The following is a 21,062-nucleotide window of genomic DNA, read 5'->3' as shown; positions in this document are numbered from 1 at the left end:
AACCGGTAGAAACAAAACCGGTAAAACCGATACCATTAACGGCCGGTTAACCGGTTTGTAAAATAAAAGTCAAAACCGGTATTAACCGGAACCGTTTAACCGGTTAACCGATTAACCGGCCGGTTGAACACCCCTACACACTACCAATATAAATCTCTACATATTTCTCTCTCTAAAACTTCTACATGATATCAAAGTAGGTTTTTCCATTTTGAAAGAACTTGTTCACAATTTTTCGCTACCTCCTCCAATGGTGGAAATAGTCATTGGAAGAGAACTCAAATGATTATATTATCTCATATTTCCTAAGTATTTTTTTATCTCTATTTTATCATCCACTATGTTAAACAAGTGGGAGATCATTTCAAAATTGCACTTTATATCTCAGCCGAATTTGTAAATGTTCGCGTCTCGACATATTTCTTCTAGCATTTCATCTATCCAAAATTAATATATTTCACTTCAAAAGTTCCAAGAGCCAAGTGTCAAGTGTCAAGTGTCAAGAGCCAAGTATCAAGAGCCAAGTCCCAAGTGACAAGAGCCAAGAGCCAAGAGTCACTCCTCTAACTAAGTGAATCATGGATTAGAATCAGTCAACTTCTTAAATTAGAATATCCCTTCCTTAACTAGAATATCCATTCTTAAATTACAATACATCTTCCTTAACTAGAATATTCATTGGATTTGACCTACTTAAGCGATTGAGCCTCCACTTTGGCTAGGAAGGTTGAGAAATAATTTTATTATATTGCTAGTGTGTTTATTTCTTGTACTTAATAATTACAATGTAATACCTTTGAGGTATTTATAGGATTTATGACCTACTAATTTAGGAATGGTCTTCCAATTAAAATTAATTACACTAATTTAAGATATCCCTTCTTAACTTATAATTTGACCTACTTAAGCGATTGGGCCTCCCCTTTGGCTAGGAAGGTTGAGAGATAATTCTATAGATTTATATTGCTAGTGTGTTTATTTCTGTACTAGATGATTACAATGTAATACCTTTGAGGTATTTATAGGATTTATGATGTACTAATTTAGGAATTGCCTTCCAATTTAAATTAATTACACTAATTTAAGATATTCATTCTTAACCTAGAATTTGAGCTATTTAAGCAATTGGGCCTCCCCTTTGGCTAGGAAGGTTGAGAGATAATTCTACAGATTTATATTGCTAGTGTGTTTATTTCTTGTACTTGATGATTACAATGTAATACCTTTGAGATATTTATAAGATTTATGACGTACTAATTTAGGAATTGTCTTCCAATTAAAATTAATTACACTAATTTAAGATATCCCTTCTTAACCTAGAATATTTATTTCTTAACTATAATATCTCTTCTTAATTTAGAATATTCCTTCCTTAACTAGAATATCCTTTTTTAAATTAGAATATTTCTTCCTTAACTAGAATATTCTTTGGGTTGGGCCTACTTAGACGATTGGACCTCCCTTTAGGTTAGAAATATTGAGAAGTAATTCTACACTCCCCTCAAGTTGGGTAAAAGATGCTGAGAGTACCCAACTTGCCACATAGTTCTTCGAAAGTCCACTTGGAAAGAGTTCTTGAATCTTTGCTCTTGGCACTTGACTCTTGCTTCTTGGCTCTTGTCACTTAGAATGTTACTTTCTTAACTAAATATCCCTTCTTAAATTAGAATATTTCTTCCTTAACTAGAATATTCCTTGGGTTGGGCAACTTAGGCGATTAGGTCTCCCCTTGGGCTAGGAAGATTGAGAGATAATTCTACATAATCCTATTTGAACTTATAACATTAATGATGATTTTATCATCCATAATAACTTTGTTGATTTTATTATTAATGAAATTGTAGAATTATCTCTCAAATATTGAAAGTCAGTAACAAATCAATCAATTAGTCTAATTGATTTGTTACTATAAATTATGATAATATTATTAAAATATAAAATAATATATCTTGAGATATTATCACAATATCATAAATTGTGATGAGACATAATTTGGATGTAATGCATATTGAGAAGAATATATGTGATAGTTTGTTGGGAACTTTAATGAATTTCAAAGAAAAGACCAAGGATAGAATTAAAGCAAGGAAAGATTTGGTCATAATGAACATAAAACATTCCTTACATCCGATTGATTGATTTGTTACTGACTTTCCATATTTGAGAGATATAATAGACATAACTTATGTATTTTAACTAATGTATATATAAGTTATGTCTATTATATATACATTAAATTGAATTTATAAGGAAACTAATCTAATAATATAAAATAATAATGATATTATTACCATTTATAGTAGCAAATTAATTAGATTAATGGATTGAATTGCTACTGATTTTTTATATTTGAGAGATAATTTTACAGAAATATAACTTGGGATGAATAAAAAAATGGTTTACAAATTTACTTCAATAAATTACCAACTAATGGAGAACTCAAAATCTTTGATTTACGAGGCAACACTTTTCACTTTAACTAATACTATGTAAATTCAATACAATATTTCACATCTTCTTTAATTAAAATAGTTAGATATATTTTATAGAGATTCTGATCAATCATCAATATATTATTATTAAGAATATATTCATTTTCTTTAAGAATAGCAAGTCCAAACACTTTTCATTTGAACTCACCCTAAGTAAGTTTCTTCTCTACATTCTAACATGATTGACTCAGATTATGGAATACAATTTGGTTTTGCATTCCCAGAAATAAAATGTTCAATAGGTAATAAAACTGTTTGGAAGAAAAAAATAGCAATACTATGTAAATGGTAAAAATAAACATAAAACCTAATTAATGTTTACACTAGTCAAAATCACAATTTGCACTCAAAGTCTCTCTTTCTATTACTTAAACCAAATATATACACATCAGAAAGTTATTAATAAGTAGTATGTATAAACCCAATAACATGATCAAAGAATGGTAAAAAATAAAATATCCTCTCACCTAGATGCATAACAACAATAATAAATGAAATTTCCTAAAGCACAATTGACCCAATTTATAAGAAAATTCACTTCAAGCAATGAAGACACACACACCTTAACCAAAAATCCAGCACCCATCTTCTTCAATGATTCCATGGATATTCTATCCTCAGGCGTTTCAGCTCACCCTGGAATGATGGGCTTGACGTTAAGGTTCTTCGTGCTAATGTCCTAATGTCCTCTCTTGAACACTCTTGGGAAATTCGAATTAGCTCCCATAATGCACCTTCCCCAATCATGTCTTTAGCATTTACTTCTGAAACAAAATATATAAATTGTATCTTGTTTTAGACCGTTACTTAAGCTACTCTGGGTGGGTTAGGTTTATATATAAGATGAAATGGAGGGTATTTACCATGTTGTGCCAGGTGGCAAAGCGCGAGTTCAATGTGACGCTTAATAGGGGAACCATCATTGTTAGCATTTTTCATGATCCATGGAAGTGCATTGTCCTCAATCAGCAGAGACTTCCCACTCTTGCTACCTGGTACCAACATCAGATTCAACAAAATGAAACAAAAGAGAAGGAAAGTCCCCTTATAAGGGTAAAATAACCCAAAGCAAATGAGAAAGTACCCTAAGATACTATTTCACCTATCAAACTCAAACACAAGAGCCAAGGATCTCAAAAGACATTGAAAATGCCTAGTCTCTGACCAATCCATAAGATAGTACCCCCACCATTGTCAGAAAAGGAGAAAAAAGGGAAGACACCATCGTAATCGCATAAGTCATCTCCTATTAAAGATAGTATTATCGTCCAATGCAAGGTTGTTTTGTTTACCTTAAATCAAATTAGAATTTGATTTAAAAAATCAATTCAGTTTTTCTAGCGAATTAGATTCAAATTGTATATCATATACTATGTTTGGATAAACTTCTAGAAATACAATACTTGACAAACTTTTATGTCTCCTTTAATATTATTTTATTTTTACTTTCCTTCCTATTCATTTTTTTGTAAATCACATAAATGAACAAGTACATCAAGATTAAATTAATGTTCTTTAGAAAACAAGTAATAAAAGACAACTTAAAATTATATTTATAATTTAAATAAAATAATTCACCAAAATTGAATAAAATTGTTCTTGACGGTTTAAATTATTTAACAAATGTTACTACTCTATGCTGAGCTGAGATGGAGGAAATAAATTAGATTTCTTATCTAGATACTTAAGAATTAGAATTTCAATGAGAATGACTGATTTATTCCATGAAATTGTAATTCAATACAATTTTGACCAAACAGTGTAAATGGAACAAGTTCTAATTCTATTTTTTAGTGAAACAAACATAGAATAAAATTGTTCTTGACAGTTTAAAATTATTTAACAAATGTTACTGCTCTATGCTGAGCTGAGATGGAGAAAATAAATTAGATTTCTTATCTAGATACTTTAGAATTAGAATTTCAATGAGAATGACTGATTTATTCCATGAAATTATTTTTTAGTAAAAGTTTTTGCAAGCTTAAAATCCGATTTTGTGTTCAAAATGGAAGATGCACTGATCAAACACTGCGCTTAAGATCTTAATCTATATTTTGTTTTCGGCCAATTCAGATTGTAGTCCATATTTAACACAAAAATTGCAGAAGAAATTGTTTAGATTTCAAGTTCACAAAATAAAGATATTTCACAGACATTGTTGTCTCTAATTATCAGCTAACCTTGAGAAGATGCCCTGGACTCGCATTTTGCAAAATTTGCAATGCCTCGGGCAACTTGAGCAAGAACATCAGGATGCCTGGATTTGACCATCTCTAGTAATGCCTTAAGACCACCTTCAGCTCTTAATTTCGCCTGCAACTTATCTACAAGGAAAAATCTCGTAATTGTTGGTTATAACTGCAATAAACAGTCCTAAATAACCCCAATGACATGAAAAAGAAAATTAAGACACGACAGGACGCCACATACCCATAGAACGATTGTGCAACTAGATAATTTCACTCTTTTGTAAAAGCTCATCTTTAATACTCTCTTCTAGATTTATTTGTTATTTGTTAATATATTTATTTAATTTTCAAAATAATTACCATTAACTAATTTACAAAATGGAGTTTTAAAAGTAACCACTTATTAGGTAGTGTGTTTTACAATGAAAAAAATTATTAGGCAGTAACTATTGAGTACTTAAGGGATTTAATTGTTAAATGTGTTAAGCATATTAAATTGTGTAAAAAGGATTTACTTTCAATCCGTTTCAACTATGGATTGAAGTAAAATAAATTGGGTTAGAACATAGAACTCAAACCATACTAACTATGGATAGAATTGAGTTGAGTAATATGGATACTCAACATGGGTAGAATACTTGCCATTGCCACAAAGATTAGCTATGGCTCCAGCAACCATGCGAAGAGTCTGAGGATCCCTAGCATTGGCAGCTGTCAAGGACAACAATCTAACACCTCCTTGAACCATTATAAGTTCCTGGTTAGTTTCTGAATGCCAAAAGGTATTCGGTTAGAAATAAATCAGCAAGAAGCCTCGTCTCAGGGAATAAGAAGTATGACAAGAACATTAAAGAAGTTTACCATTCATTGCAAGATTTGCAATTGCACCAGCAGCAACTCTGTGAATGGTCTCATCATCAGAACTTGTAAGAAGACCCATTAAGGATGTTAGGCCACCAGCTTCTACAATTTTTTGTTGATTGGTTTCTACAGTTAACAATAAGAAAATATAAGCCCCCAATTAGATTTATGGAATGTTCAAAGATCACCCTCCATGTAGATATTAAGAGAGATAGGCAAAGGAAATATATTTAAGTTTGGTGTATTCTTAACCGCAGAGAAAGAACTCTTGTTAACATAGATAACTGGCAGATAAGTTTCCATATCAAAAGAAAGGATCGAATAAGATCTGCATGTAGAAGTTAAGAGCTTACATAGTCTGTTCAAATATAAAATCCAACCATCAAAATCTACCTGATTGGAAGATGTATAATCTTACATTTTAATCAACCTTTGGTGAGAAGGCATTTCTGTTCTTAAAAGAAACCTAAAAACTTTCATTTTCTTAGAAAAAAGTTCACAATTCCTATTTTGTCAATGTAGCCTTCATGTTTATTCTAAGAAAAAACTAACTTGTTTTTAAGTAATCATCTGTCTTTTACTGATACAGGTGTTTCGGGCTACGGAAGTGTTGGCAATAAGCAGCACTAGAACTGTCATATTATACATGTTAAACCATGCCATTGTTCACATGACGGATACTCTCCCCTTATATCATCTATAAACAAGAACTATTTGCTAAAAATGGTAATAAAACACCTTCAGCAGCCAGATTCGCCACTACTTTGACAGCATGAATTCGCACATCAGCATCGTCAGCTTCGAGTAATGACAAAATCTTCTGTAGTCCAACTATATAATACAAAAGGTTAGAAGTATAGCACAAAACTGATAAACAGAAAAAGAAACAAGCAGTAGAAGTAGTCAAAAAGAAGAGAATATCCACCACCTTGCTCAAAAAGCTTTGCTACAGAGGCCTTCTCACCACCCACAGATTCCCTCTTTTGTGAATCTCTAACTTGTGACATGAGAGAATCCAGACCACCTTGAAATGTCTCAGATTCACTTCCATCAAGTCTCCTTCCAGTCTGTTCGGTATAATACCATCAGATTCAGATTAAAAAGAAACAAAGAAAAGGAAGACATCAAATATTCATTCTCAAAATGTAACAAATACAGATGTTGGATAAAAACAGAGCGGGGTAGAAATAATCAAAGATATTAATACCTGTGGACCAGAAACTAATAAAATATTTGGTTAAACTGCTGCAAGTATTGCACGTCAAGTCTAAAGAACATATCCATGAACCAAGAATCTAATATATTTTTTCAGGACTTTAAGATTTCCAAATTTCCAATGATATCATGTTATTGTGAAAGAGAAATGACATGAAGCCCTTAGAATTAACAGAAACGGGAGGGGGAAACTAAGGCTTCTCCCATGTATGACAAAGTTAGCCTAGATCATAAAATAAAATAAGTTATCTTGCCCCAAAAGTAAACAAGTAACATTATCATCTTGTACATTCCTCTCTAGGTGAGCATTCCATAGTTAGCATGCATACAATAGATAGGCCAACTAGATTTAGGGGGGTATATTATATGAGTAAAGAAGCATAGCACGACAACCTTTCTAATGCAAACATTAAGAAAATTAGGGGCTTAATGTGCAATTTACTATACCAAGTAGAATCCACTCAAGGACTGAAAGTCACATTCTTGTACTACTCTTGAACTTAATATTTTTTCTATGAGCTTGTTTGATCTTGGGACTTTTTGAAAAAACCTTGTTTGATAATAAAAAGTGGGTTATTTGGAATTTGTATGATAAATTGCTAAAATGTCCTTTTGTATTTACAATTAAAACTTAATAAAAGCAAAGTAGGGGTATTTTAATATTTTAGTTGAATACCCCTTATATCAAACGAGCTCTATGATTAGATGAACATGTTTAGAAGTTAGCTTTCATGCAAAAGTTTTCCATATAAGAAGTATCTCAAATGGAACCTGATCAAGTTCAGAACTCAATTGTAGCAATTGACTTTGTAATTCAGCAGTTTCTTCTTCAAGTCTTCTTTTCTGACATGCCTCGTCTTCAAGCAACTTGCGAAGCTTTAAGATCTCGGAATTCGCGGAGGCCTGGTGAAATAATATACTTGTATCCATCAACCATGGTAAATAAATACAAAATTTGGGCAGAGATAATGATGAGCATCGGCATTAGGAAGGTGTGCATAATTGTATACCTCCGACCTTCTGCATTGCATTACTTGAGTCTTTAGGTTATTGACTTCCTCTTCTGCAGCCTTTCTTAGAAGTGTTTCACTTTCAAGCAATCTTTTGAATTCTGTTACTTCTGCAGAAGACCCTTTGGGAGCCTTTCTATCACAAATAAACAATAAGGACCATAATGGGAAGGAAAGATGTAATGTCATCTATGTAATAAAATGAAGTCAAATCATGATGCAAATGCCTGACAATGTAACTTTTTAAGGCTATGTTTGGTTCAGATTGAATTGGAACTGGGGTCCAGTTCAAATTTTGTTGTTTGTTTGATCATTTAAACTAAGGAATTAAAAATGAAATTACTATTGCAATGGAATTAAAATGTATTTAATCTTCAATTCCACCCTCCCACTTAAGAATTGCAATTCAAATTTTTGTCTGCTAGGTCCTGTTAAGCTTCGGTCCACCGGGCATGCATTAGACCAACATAGTTTCAATGACATCACGCCTTTTGGAAATATAAACTAGGCCTATTATAAAGCACACATTTACCCTTTCTAAGAAAGTGGTGGGGAATTTTGTGTTTTCATGGCTGTCAAGGGCAGAGGCGACGAAAGGGAATAAAAAGAAAAGAGAATAAGCCAAAGACTTTATTGAATTGGATTGAGAAAGTTATTCATTACATAATAGAGATGATCTATATACCTCTAACATTAAGATATTAAATCTAATTATTCTTAGTCATATTAATATTATAGTATAAGATACTATTATAATCTCATAATATAATATATTTCAACAAGTTCTTATAGAATTGGAATTTAAACTCTAATTTAACTGTCAATTCTACCTATCCAAACATAGGCTTAGCGAGTTCACAGAATCGTAACCAAAAAGTAGGTCTCCCATCTAGATACACAGAACAAATGTATACACAAGTTGGCTTCCTAGTTAACTGAACGGGTACTAGATTAAAGGAGTTCAGATAAACATGAAAACAATCAATTATTCAATGAATGTATACTGGTAGAAGTTTGGCACAAAATGTTAATTGACTTTGACCTAGAAGTACCTCCTCTCTAGATGCCTTGTCAGGACCCTTAGTTTGACTTTCTTTTTTGGTTTTCCCACCGCCATGTAGTTTCTGGTCTTGTGACCATTGCTCTTCCAGCTTCCTTAGTGACTCCCTATAGTCCCTCTGATATTTTGCTTTTTCTGTCTATACAAGAAAGTATTAGACTAGATATGACTTGAGATGGAAATTATGAAACAATTTTACATGATCTTTTTTTCAGGACTATAACAGAGAAGTTTATGTAGATAATTTATCTCCTGATTTGGAGGCCTACAGATAAGAAAAGCACATGGATTCAAAATTGGTTTCATAAGTTCATGAAACAAAGTTATTAAGAATAATGAAATTTATTTAGGAAAGCAGTTTATATCCTGCGATAAACAAAAAGATGGAGTGGAATCATAAAAATTGCAATATTTCAGAATATTCATCTAAAGGAACAACAGATAAATGCAATTTACCTCCAAGGCATTAGCATAATTCTTTTCAGCCTCAGAAATACGTTCCCGTGCCTCTATCGCTATCCGTTCAATTTCATCCTGAAAAGATTTTTGCTGCCTTTCATTTTCAGCAACAAGTTTCTCCAACTGTATATTAAGTCTTCTGGACAAGCTCTTGTAATCAAACTCTTCCTTTATTTTCAGCATATTTTCCACCTTCATAGCCTGCAAAGTAAAAGTTTCAGCCTCCCTACAATAGGAATTACTATCAGTTAACAGAATACACATAGCAGAATTGTTCAACATAGTTCTTATAATAAATGCATTATGCATAAGATTGTAGATCTTAGAGCAGCATTATATGCAACACATATGGCAAATTCTTTTTGCAGTGCTTTTGGACATACTCTTTGACCAAACAATATGGTGCTTGCAGTTTCACCTCGATGGCGTGGGGAGGGGCCAATGGTAACAACTAGAGAGGTTCTTGCAGTTCCTGTAAGGTCGCAAAACTGTTAACGCTATAAATTGCAAGCTAAACTCTGAACTTGAGCACAAATAACTCTTGTTTAGTGAAAATAGTATATAAGGTTTACTTAGGGATGTTCAACCGGTCGGTTAACCGGTTTTACCTCTTATTTTACAAACCGGTTAACCGACCGGTATTGGTATCGGTTTTACCGGTTGTGGTCGGTTAACCGGGTTTAACCGGGAACCGATAATTCAATTTTTCAAAATTAAGTAATCAATTTATAAAATGACTTATTTTTCAAAATTCCTGTTTGTGCCGTCCTATTATTGTATCAATATAATATATTTTAAGAACAAAATCAAACGCCAGAGGTTGGTTTCCACTTTTTTTGTTCTCAGGTCGGCGACGGCGAAATCAAGCGACAAATGTCGAGTCAGACTTTTCTGGTCTGGTTCCTCGACCGGCGAAATCAAGAGTTTTCATTTTTAAACTAATAGCTATATAAATTAGAATTTTTTTTAAAAACAATTCTATACAAACTATAATTTAAAATTTAAAAATAACTAATATATATATAGATTATTAAATATTATTTATAATATATCTAATATTTACAAAATAACTAATATAAATTATAAAATATAAATATATAATTAAATTATTACCTTTACTGGTAAAAAAAAATAGTTCAACCATAAACCGAACCGTTTAACTGTTAAAAAACCAGTTAACCGGAACCGTTTGAACCGGTTAACCGATAAACCGGTAAAATGAAACCGGTAAGCTATCGGTTCGGATATCGGTTTTCCCGGTTTTTTGCACAGCCCTAGGTTTACTATAAGCATGTATAATATTGGTTCGTTAACACTCTTTTATACCTATTATATATGAGGAAATATTTGAATCATATTCCAAATAAAGAAAATGGTCTATTAACAGTTTAACACTCTTTTTTTATAGATGTGAAAATATTTCAATCAAATTCCAAGTAAAGAAAATGGTTTACTATAAGCATGAGAATCACACCTCCAAATGAATCACGAAGCAATCTTGTAAGCTTTGAATCACGTATTGGAACATGTGCCTTATTTTCAGCCAGAGCATTGATGCATTTACCCAACGCACTCAATGATAAATTGATAGACTTGGCCTCTTCTAATGTGTGCCCCTCACTTCCTGAAGATAATAAACAGTTTAGTAAATTATAATATACTAAATAATTTATGTTATCACACATAGAAAAATTACAACAAAAAAAAGTTGTGACTGCTTGTAAGTGTGATTCTATTGGCTTATAATCATCTTCCAAGGCACCTTCTCAGAAATTAGAACACTGTCAACCAATAACAACTAGCTTATTTTTTCTCACATTCGAACAAGAAGTTCAATATCAACTAGAATACTTGATGCTCATACATGAAAGGACTTGCATTTTTCTTCCTTCTTTGTTAGGTAAGGATTAGGAATGAACCCCCACACTAGAACTAAAAGCAAAACCAATCCACCAAGACACCTTAGAGATTTGGATTATGGAATAACAGTTAGGAAACAATATGGCTCTATGTTTATCATCATTTCCTTTAAATATAAAAGACATTGCATACTTATGTATGAAAAATTTTAGAAGATTGCTTTTATCATTTTAAGGAAAACTCTATACGAGTCAGAATCAAGTACAAAAATAAAACTCATTGAAAGTGATAAGGTCCCTTTACACTCCTATGGAATATAATGTAAGAGGAAAGAAATTTATTCCATCACTGTATACCACTGATTATCCTGCTAAAGTGAAAATATTGAACCTGCCTGATTTATCTATTCTCTCTGAGCCAGCAAGATCTACAACAACGAGCTTTCCTTTCTGAACAATAGGAGGCTTAACTTTAAACATGTTGGATGTGTTACCATTTTCGCTTGCAAGATCAGAATCTTTTCCTTTGACAGATCTTTTAACGTGAACCTATAACAACAACAAAAAATTATTCATCTGTTTTTCAGTAATAAACAAGTTTAGATAGCATACAAGTATGTATGTAAACATGACTATAACAAATATTGAGTGTGCGGAAGATAGAGCAATTTAGATACCATCAAAATGGCATGACTACGAGAAGACTCTGTATTCAACTTTGTGTTAGCAGCAAAACGGTGAGCTTCCCCTAGTTGTAGAAGTTTAATGAAACTTTCTCGATCCCTGATATCTATGAGAGTTGCCCCAGGTAAAGAAACATCTCCAGTGCTTGGATCTTCCGTAATGGATATGTTGTCATTAGCAGGATCGAGAAGGTCTTGGAGAGTCTCCATATAAAGCTGTGACATGCATGAGACAGAACCAATTGGAAAAGGTTTACTATTTACTCAACAATACATTAGCTGTAGCCTAATTTTTGAAATCTTTAGAAGGGATCAGTTGGGCATGTTTGAAAACAATGTTGATAACTTAATCTAAATAAAAAGTGCTTATATGAATTAAGTTCATTCAATACTTGTTATCTAAAATCACTTTATTATTTAGATAGTTTAAATTAAGCTAAAAAATAGTTCAATTTGGTTAGAGCATAAGAAAGAGAACTTTAAACACAGTAAATTAATCAAATTATATACTACAACGGTAAAATAGACTTTAAATACCTTTTCAACATAAGTTCCACAATTTATCGAATCAAATTACATATCAAATACTAAAAAATCAAATATTTTAGTTTGATTTATTCAGCATTTATTTTCACACACTTCACTAATTTGACGCTTAAAATTCAGTACAAAGAACTGACATATTATGAAAAATAATAAACCCTTCCATAAAACGAGAGACAAATAAACATATGAAGGACCAAACCTGCAAGTAGGAGATGCTAACAGAATCAGTTTCAAGAGAAATTCCAGCCATGATGTCCTCCATAGCACGCACCATTATTCCACGACCAGATGTGTTTTTTTCTCCCAGTCTTCCCATTGTGTAGGTTTTTCCCGTACCAGTCTGCCCATAGGCCATGACAGTTCCATTGTAACCATCTAGAACACTCTGCAATGGTAAATGACAAGAAAGTTATGGTTGATGAAGATTAGAAGGTATAAACAAATCAGAAAACAAGATTTGAAAAGGATAAGATGACAATAAACAAGATGTCAGTTATATTCATACTCCTAAGGAAGAAAAGCAAAATGAAAACAAGGAATGTAACATTTGAATGCCTATAAAGAATACATATAAATATTAGCTCATTAGTATATATTATATATAAATTGAAATCGTATATGAACCTCAACCACAGGCTTTGCCACAACTTCGTATACACGCTTCTGTGAAGCAAATTCAGTAAGCACTTCATCAAACTCATAAGTATCTGAATCCCAATTGTTTCTTTGCAGTTTTAACCTTTTCAGCTACAAGAAAGCAAGGGGAAAATGTCATGATCACAATATTTAAATCAGTGAGTCTCGAAAACATCAATATTTGAGTACCTCTGGCTGTAATTCTACACAATCAGCAAAATCATTATCAGCTACCAACTCCTCTGCATTCCGGGGTCTTAATCTTACAGCAACCCGAACTCTTCCATAGACTGCATAAGAAATAGTTGGCGTTATGGGATTAAAAGACATGAAGGTGTATTGAACTTTATATAGTTTATCATTTTATCTTCTAATGGTCACATAGACAACTTATTCTATCAGAATCACCAAAGAAACACAATGTTAGCAAATCAACATTGCTCTATAAGCTGGTAAAGTCCATGAAGATGAACTCTTTCAGATTCAGCAAGAAAGAAAATTACCCAAAAAATAAAATTAGCAAAATTGATCTATTTCATAAAGATAAGTCTACATTGCAAATAGCTAATCGAAGGCTCCTGGTCAAATTAGATAATAATAATGTATACAAGATAAACCCATCATTGCATACCGATACGTAAAAACGGTGGTATCTAAATTTTCATGTTCATAATCTTACTACAAATTCTGCATATCCTGGAAGAGAGGGAGAAAACGAAAAAACAAAGAAACCAAGGGAAGAACCTCCAGCGTCGTTCTTGGGAGAGCCAACGAGCAAACCAGTGTTGGAACGGCGAGGTGGTTTGGATTTTGAGGAAGACGAAGCAACAGACTTTGGAGAAGAATTCCAGGAGAGAGTTTTATCCAGCTTCATAGCTCCTCTTTTACTATTATCACCATTTCTGTAAGTACCGGAGTTAGCCATTATACATTCCCAGACAGACAGACAGAATCAATGTTGGAGAAACATGAAAATGAAGATTCCTGTCGGAATTGCGAAATCAACAGATAATTGCATCTGAATTCTCAACTGCCAAAGCTGGCTCTCTCAGTCGTGTTAGTGCGTGAACATTGAAAATCGGATGAGAGAGAATGAATGAATGAGAGATGACATAGATGACTCAAAGTAGCTCCGGTCACGGGCAGGCATCGTGGGGTCATGCATTTCCCCTTTTCACCTTTAAGGCCTTGTTTGTTTTTAGATCATTTCAACTACTAATAAATATATTTGGGTTCAACTTAAACCCATCATCCAAATCCAAACTCAAACTAAGAAAATCCTAAGAAAATTGAATTCTAACAATCCTATGCCTATGTTTGAATTTGTATTTTTTTATTTTTTAATAAAAAAAAGTTGACATTTTACTTAAATTATACATTTTGAAAAGGAAACTTATAGTTCAATTATTTGAGAAAAAAAATATATGATAATTTTAAACAAGGGCAGGCAAATTGATTTTTGTAGAACTTAAAACATTATATTTTCAATCTTAGATTATTTATTTTATGTCATAAAAAAACATTAAAATTAACTTCAATTTTAATTTCAATTTCACACCAATCAAATTTACTCTTATATTCATGTTTGTGAAATTATAATTAAATTAATATGTTTAAAGAAATTCTTACAATTATCGATTTTAATAAAATTTATTCAGTTTACTTATTTTTTTATTTTTATTACTTTTTAATTTTTATTATTAATATATGTAAAAGATGAATTAATAATTACTTAATTACCTTTTTCTTCTTTACATCCAACTTTTTCTTTTTTTTATGATAATTTTTTTGGTTAAGAAGACTAAGTGATTTGAAATGTTAACACTCAAATAAATTAGAGCATATTTAAACATAAATCAGAAATAAAATATTTGATTTCTGAACATTTTAATTTTTATTTAATTATTTTAATAAATTAATTAATATTCCTTTTCTTTTCTATCATTTTAATATTGATTACCCTAAAATTCTATTCTTGTTTGTGAAATTAGAATCTTAATTGAAATTATAATTAAATTATTATGTTTGAAGAAATTCTTAACACTATCATTTTTAAGAAAATTTATTCAATTTACTTCTTTTTCTTTTTTCTTACATTTTAATTTTTAATTTTATTATTAATATATGTAAGAGATAAATTTATAATTGCTTAATTACCTTTTTCTTCTTTACATTCAACTTTTTTTTATGATAATTGTTTTTTAAAACTAACTAATATGTGATGGTAACATTCAAATAAATTAAAGCATTTTTTAAACATAAATCAGAAATAAAATATTTGATTTTGTTAAATAAATTAGATAGTTAATTAGTAGGTAATTAACTATCTAAAAAACTTAACCAAATTCACCGTTTGTGCAGGAAACACAAAGATCGATCACACTCTTAAATCAACTATAGACTGGTCAACCGATATCACAGAGGCGGCACAAACCGGAATTCTCTAATCGAAATATCTTTTCGGCTATCTATTCAACAAAATCAAGTAGAAGATCGATTCGAACGAGTTTACCGCTCAGCTAAAGGATCGGTAAACCTATAATTCAAATATCGGTTTTCACTCTTCGGTAGTAAGACCGGTCACCCGATATTGAAACAACAAACCGGTAGGACGTCCGATCGGCACAATACTTGGCACAATCCGTACAAAAATAACGGGCAGTTTAACAAATCAAATCAAAGATATGGAACTGTTGGAAGTTTCCATTTTAGTGCAATCAGATTACTTTGGGAATAGGTAGAAGGAAGCCTTAAATATGCAGACTATGTTATTTCCATTTTGATACAAGTGTGATGATAGACTTTGGAAAGTAGAGGACTGCCAAAAGTAATCAGGTACCTATTTTGGTATAAGTCCAACAGTAGTCCCCAAGGAGCAGGTATTTGTCAAACCGTTCTAGATGATAAAATCAATAGAAGACAAAACTGGTCGGCTGTATTGCTTCTTGGGAAGTATCAATTGCATTTAATGCCATGCAGTCCTTTATTGACCGACCAATCAGAATCAATGATTACCATGTAGGTATCCGTTGTATGAGAAATATGACCGTTGTCATATTTTCACTACTTAAGAGGTTTCAAGAACAAGACAGCAAGTAGATACAATATTCAAGAACAAGTAACAGAGAGAAAGATTACAACCAAATCCAAAAAGCTTTAAACTGTTCTTGTCTACATATTGTCTAAAGTGTTAAGTGTATTACAATTCAATTCATTATGTGTAAGAAATGAGAGTTGTAAGTCAAAAACGAGTAGTAAATAAGCCTCGGTTATTTGACGTGTTGTAAAGTGTATTGAATATTTTTAGTGAATATCCTTCTCAAGGTTTGAGAAGAAGGGGTGACGTGGGAGTTTTATCTCCGAACATCCATAAATCTCGTGTTGTGTTTCCTATCATACCTCTTTATCGCTGTCCAAAAAACCATGTGTGTGTGTTGCTTCAAGTTGAAACGAACTATTCTGCACTTGAACTCGGTTCAAAAGTTTGTGATAACTTGCGTAGTATAGAGACCGATATTAACTTTTAACCGAGTTAGTATCACCCGGCGTGTTGTGTAAGCGTTCATCCAAGTTAGACAATCGGTCTCCTTCGGCGATCCCGATCCTAACATGTGGTATCAGAGCAGCTAATCTCTATACTCAAGCAACCTGACTCATGCATGCCTTACACCGAGAAATCTCCAATGCTAGAAAGTGAAGAATTTATCGATTGGAAAATTCGCATGCATTTGCATTTGACCACAATGGATGATGAAATAATGTTCATCCTATCTGACAGTCCGATAAAGATCAACAATGAAAGAAGCGAATGGACGGGGGATGACCGAAGGAGGAACAACCTGGACAATCTTTGCAGGTGTGTTATCTACAAAACATTGGATAGAAATACTTTTGCAAAAATCAGAGAATGTTCCACAACTAAAGAAGTGTGGGAGACAATCATTCAACTTCATGAAGAAAATGAGAGAACCAAAGAAAACAAGATACTGGTGGCCACTCAAAAGTTTGAAAACATTAAGATGCGTCCCGGTGAAATCATAAAGGAATTTGGTGACCGATTCACAAGTGTGATAAATGAACTATCACTCTTTGGAAAGAAATATGACAACAAATAAACAATTATTAAGGCTCTAAGATCACTTCCAAGCGCATGGGACATTAAGACCATGGTGATGAGAGAATCAAATAGTCTTGGTAAGATGAAGCTCCATGACATCTTTGAAGATCTGAGAGAATATGAGTTCAAAATGAAATCCATAAATGAAGATGAAGCCTCAGCATCAACCGCTACCAGAGCTCTGGTAACATTAGTGGAACCGGCAGCTCATGTACCTGTCAAATCGGCTGAACAGTTTAGTGAAGATGTTATGGCCATGCTAGCCAAGAAGTTTGGAAAGTTCATGAAGAAAAATCAACCGACTAACTCATACAACTACAACTACCCTAACGGTAATAAGTCTAACATTCGTTGTTATAATTGTGATGCTTTAGGCCATTACAGGTCGGAGTGCCGGAAGCCACTAATAGACAACAGAAAACCGAATGATCAAAGGAAAGAAAACCAGTCAAACAATCAAGGAAAGGAGATCCAAAAGGCCTTGATAGCCGATGATGGTGGAAGTTAGTGGGCACATACCGATTCGGACAACGATGATGGAGGAATTAGCTGTCTCATAGCAAATGAAGAAGAGATATTTAACTTTGCCTCTGAGGAATTTACCCGAGAAGACTTGGTTACTACACTCAATGACATGATCATTGAGTATAAGAACTTGTCAACTCTTGTACCGACCCATCTAAATTTCCAAATCAGTGAACCGAGCAAAACTTAAATCGGTGAACCGATTGAAATTTAGACCGTTGGATCGATTAAACTATCCTCTGAGAATGATAAGCTCAAGGAGACAGTTTAATCATTGACCAAAGAAAATGAACGAACTAAATACGTGATGGCTGTGTGGAAGAGATCTGAAGACGCTGTGAGCCAGATGACGAGTCATTAAAGACCATATAACTGTAAATTCGGTCTAGGCTATGACAACAGAAATCCAGATAAATCTACATCTTCCAACCGCCAAGGTTGAACCTCAGTAAAAACAAGTTGCATTTTATAAACTTTGTCAAGAGTTCATTAACCAATAGTGAAGCAAGTCACGATTCAAAGCTGGCAAAGGAACTAACATATGTAGGACCAACTGACACATCAAGATGGCTTCATCTTGAGAGAAGGAGAGTCATCCAACCGATTAGAAAAGAGCATGATAGATACTCGAATAGGACCGATCAAAGATCATCACCACGACATAATGAGGTAATCAAAGGCAGACAGAGAGATGTCAAGCCTAGCACAAGTAGATCATAGGGAAACTCATTCAATTAATTAAAGTATGGATTTCCAAGGGACTAATTAACCGTTGACCCAATTGAATGTGGGTACCAAAAGGGTGTAAATAGTTGTATTTTGCAGGTCAAACAGATTAAACGACTGGAAAACTCGGAATGGTACTTGGATAGCGGTTACTCTAGGCACATGACAAGAAATGACAAGATGTTGACCGAAATTGTGTAGGAATCTGGTTCAATGATAATTTTCGGTGATAATTCCAAAGGTAAAGTCGTGGGCAAGGCTAAGATTGTCCATGGCAACCTAACTATAATCAATGTATTACTTGTTGAAAACCTTCATTTCAACTTGCTGAGCATTAGTCAAATGTGTGATATAGGGTATACGATCGAATTTCACAAACAAGCATGTTTAGTTAAAAATCAACAAGGCAACACTTTACTAACCGGAAATAGAATAGGAAACATTTACAAGGTAATTTGGAAAACTAAATGTGATAACCCTATTTGCATGATACCTAAAAATGATCAAAACTGGCTGTGGCACAAAAGACTAAATCACTTAAACTTTAAGACCATTAATTATATTTGCACTAAGGAACTAGTTCATGGAATTCCTAGCATGAAGTTTTCAAAAGATAAAGTATGTTCTGCATGCCAAATGGGAAAACAAATTAAATTAACTTTTAAAAGTAAAGGGCATACTCAATCTAACCGATGCTTAGAACTACTTCACATGGATCTTTTTGGACCAATTAGAGTGACAAGTCTAGAAGGAATGCATTATACTATGGTAATTATTGATGACTATTCTAGATATACTTGGGTTATATTTTTGGTATTTAAAAATCAAGCTACTCCAAATCTGATCAAAATGCTTAGAAGAGTACAAAATGAAAAATCTGTACGTGTTAATAAAATTAAAGTGATAGAGGTACAGAATTTACTAATAGCACTTTATCTGCATTTCTTGAGGAATCCGGTATTAGACACGAGTTGTCTAGTGTTAGAACCCCTTAACAAAATGGATTGGCTGAGAGGAGAAACTAAACCCTCAAGGAAGCTGCAAGATCCATGATAGCCGATTCGGGTGTTGCTCAAAAGTTTTGGGTAGAGGCGATCAACACTACATGCTACACTCAAAATCGGTCCATGATTAATAAACGTCTTAACAAAACACCTTTTGAAGTATACCATGATAAAGTTCCTAATATCTGGTATTTTAGGATTTTTGGCTGTAAGTGTTACATTGATAACAATGACAAAAATTATTTGAATGTTTTTGACGCTAAATCTGATGTCGGTATCATGTTAGGATATTCTGAAGTTAGTAAGACATATAGAGTGTAAAACACTAGAACTCTTACCATTGAAGAATCATCACACAATGTTTTTAATGAATCTGTTGAAAGTAATACTGCTACATCCATTGATCTACACAACATATTGAAATTTTTTAAATATTCATTCTAGTAGTGAAGAAGAGATTCTGGTCTTTAGACGGTTTGTCTATGACCAAACGGTTGATGTTGGAACTCAGGATCAAGCTACTTCACGGCAAGAAGTTGACACCTTAGTGACCGTTGAGGAAACCGGTCGGCCTGACACTAATTGACCTACCGGTCTGTCTAACCTTGATCAAATAACTGGTCATATAGAAGACATCTCTGGACTGAATCTTAAATGGAATAAAGATCATCCTCCTGAGCTTATTATAAGTAACCCCTCATTATCCATCCGAACTAGGAATCAGTTGTTCGAAGAATATGAAAACTCAGCATTCATATCACAGATTGAACCGAAAAAGGTGGATGAGGCATTGCTGGATCCCGATTGGATTTTAGCAATGCAAGAAGAGTTAAACCAGTTTGAGAGGAATAAAGTCTGGCACTTAGTCCCAAGACCGAAAAATCAATCGGTCATTGGAACAAGATGGGTGTTGAGAAATAAACTTAATGAAAACGGTTTGGTTATGAGGAACAAAGCTAGACTAGTGGCCCAAGGATACAAATAGGAAGAAGATATTGATTTTGAAGAATCATTTGCTCCTGTTGCTAGGCTAGAGGCTATTAGAATTTTTCTTGCATTTGCTGCTTTCAAAAACTTTAAAGTATTTAAATGGATGTTAAAAGTGTTTTTTCTCAATGGTGAATTAAATGAAGAAGTATATGTTGAGAAACCACCTTGGCTTCAAAAATCCTGATTTAATTAGTCATGTTTATAGGTTAGATAAAGCATTATACGGTTTAAAACAAGTCCCTAGAGCATGGTATGATACTCTAAAAAAGTTTTTATTAAATCATGATTTCACCATAGGATCGATAGACAAGACCCTATTCAAATTTGAGAAAAATGAACACATTTTACTTGTTCAAATCTATGTAGATGATATCATCTTCGGTTCAACAAATCCTAAGTTATGTGAAATTTTTTCTAAAATGATGACTGGCAAGTTTGAAATGAGCATGATGGGAGAATTGAGCTTCTTCTTAAGTCTTCAGGTTCGGTAGATCAAATGAGGAACGTTCATAAATCAATCCAAGTATACAAAACATCTATTAAAGAAATTCGGCATGGACAATTGTTCTGCTGCATCTACTCCAATGAGCTCTTTAGTTAAATTAGATAAGGATGAAGACGGTCAAAGTGTTGATATTATAGCTTACCGTGGAATAATCGGCTCACTTCTATACCTGACAGCAAGTCGAC

General features: G+C 33.0%; 1 protein-coding gene across 2 annotated transcripts; it reads right to left on the bottom strand.

Moving 5' to 3' along the window:
• Positions 1 to 2,822: 2,822 nt before the first annotated feature.
• Positions 2,823 to 13,959, bottom strand: LOC124926478 (kinesin-like protein KIN-UB). 2 transcript variants are annotated; one of them, XM_047466709.1, is made up of 19 exons: positions 13,755 to 13,959; positions 13,200 to 13,300; positions 12,999 to 13,121; positions 12,574 to 12,759; positions 11,823 to 12,044; positions 11,541 to 11,694; positions 10,761 to 10,910; positions 9,670 to 9,758; positions 9,284 to 9,487; positions 8,820 to 8,966; positions 7,768 to 7,899; positions 7,529 to 7,660; positions 6,471 to 6,609; positions 6,281 to 6,373; positions 5,543 to 5,668; positions 5,324 to 5,449; positions 4,673 to 4,816; positions 3,356 to 3,484; positions 2,823 to 3,256 (listed from the first exon to the last, which is right to left on the bottom strand). In XM_047466709.1, exons 1-19 carry the CDS (start codon positions 13,933 to 13,935, stop codon positions 3,084 to 3,086), a joined length of 2,751 nt encoding a protein of 916 aa, XP_047322665.1. In that variant the 5' UTR covers positions 13,936 to 13,959; the 3' UTR covers positions 2,823 to 3,083. The 2 variants fall into 2 exon arrangements, with proteins under 2 accessions (XP_047322665.1, XP_047322666.1); XM_047466710.1 differs by having other exon boundaries at positions 4,697 to 4,816.
• Between the last annotated feature and the right edge of the window lie 7,103 nt (positions 13,960 to 21,062).

Source organism: Impatiens glandulifera, chromosome 2, assembly GCF_907164915.1.
Source record: "Impatiens glandulifera chromosome 2, dImpGla2.1, whole genome shotgun sequence".
Lineage (NCBI taxonomy): Eukaryota > Viridiplantae > Streptophyta > Magnoliopsida > Ericales > Balsaminaceae > Impatiens > Impatiens glandulifera.
This window is presented reverse-complemented; position numbering and strand designations above follow the sequence as displayed.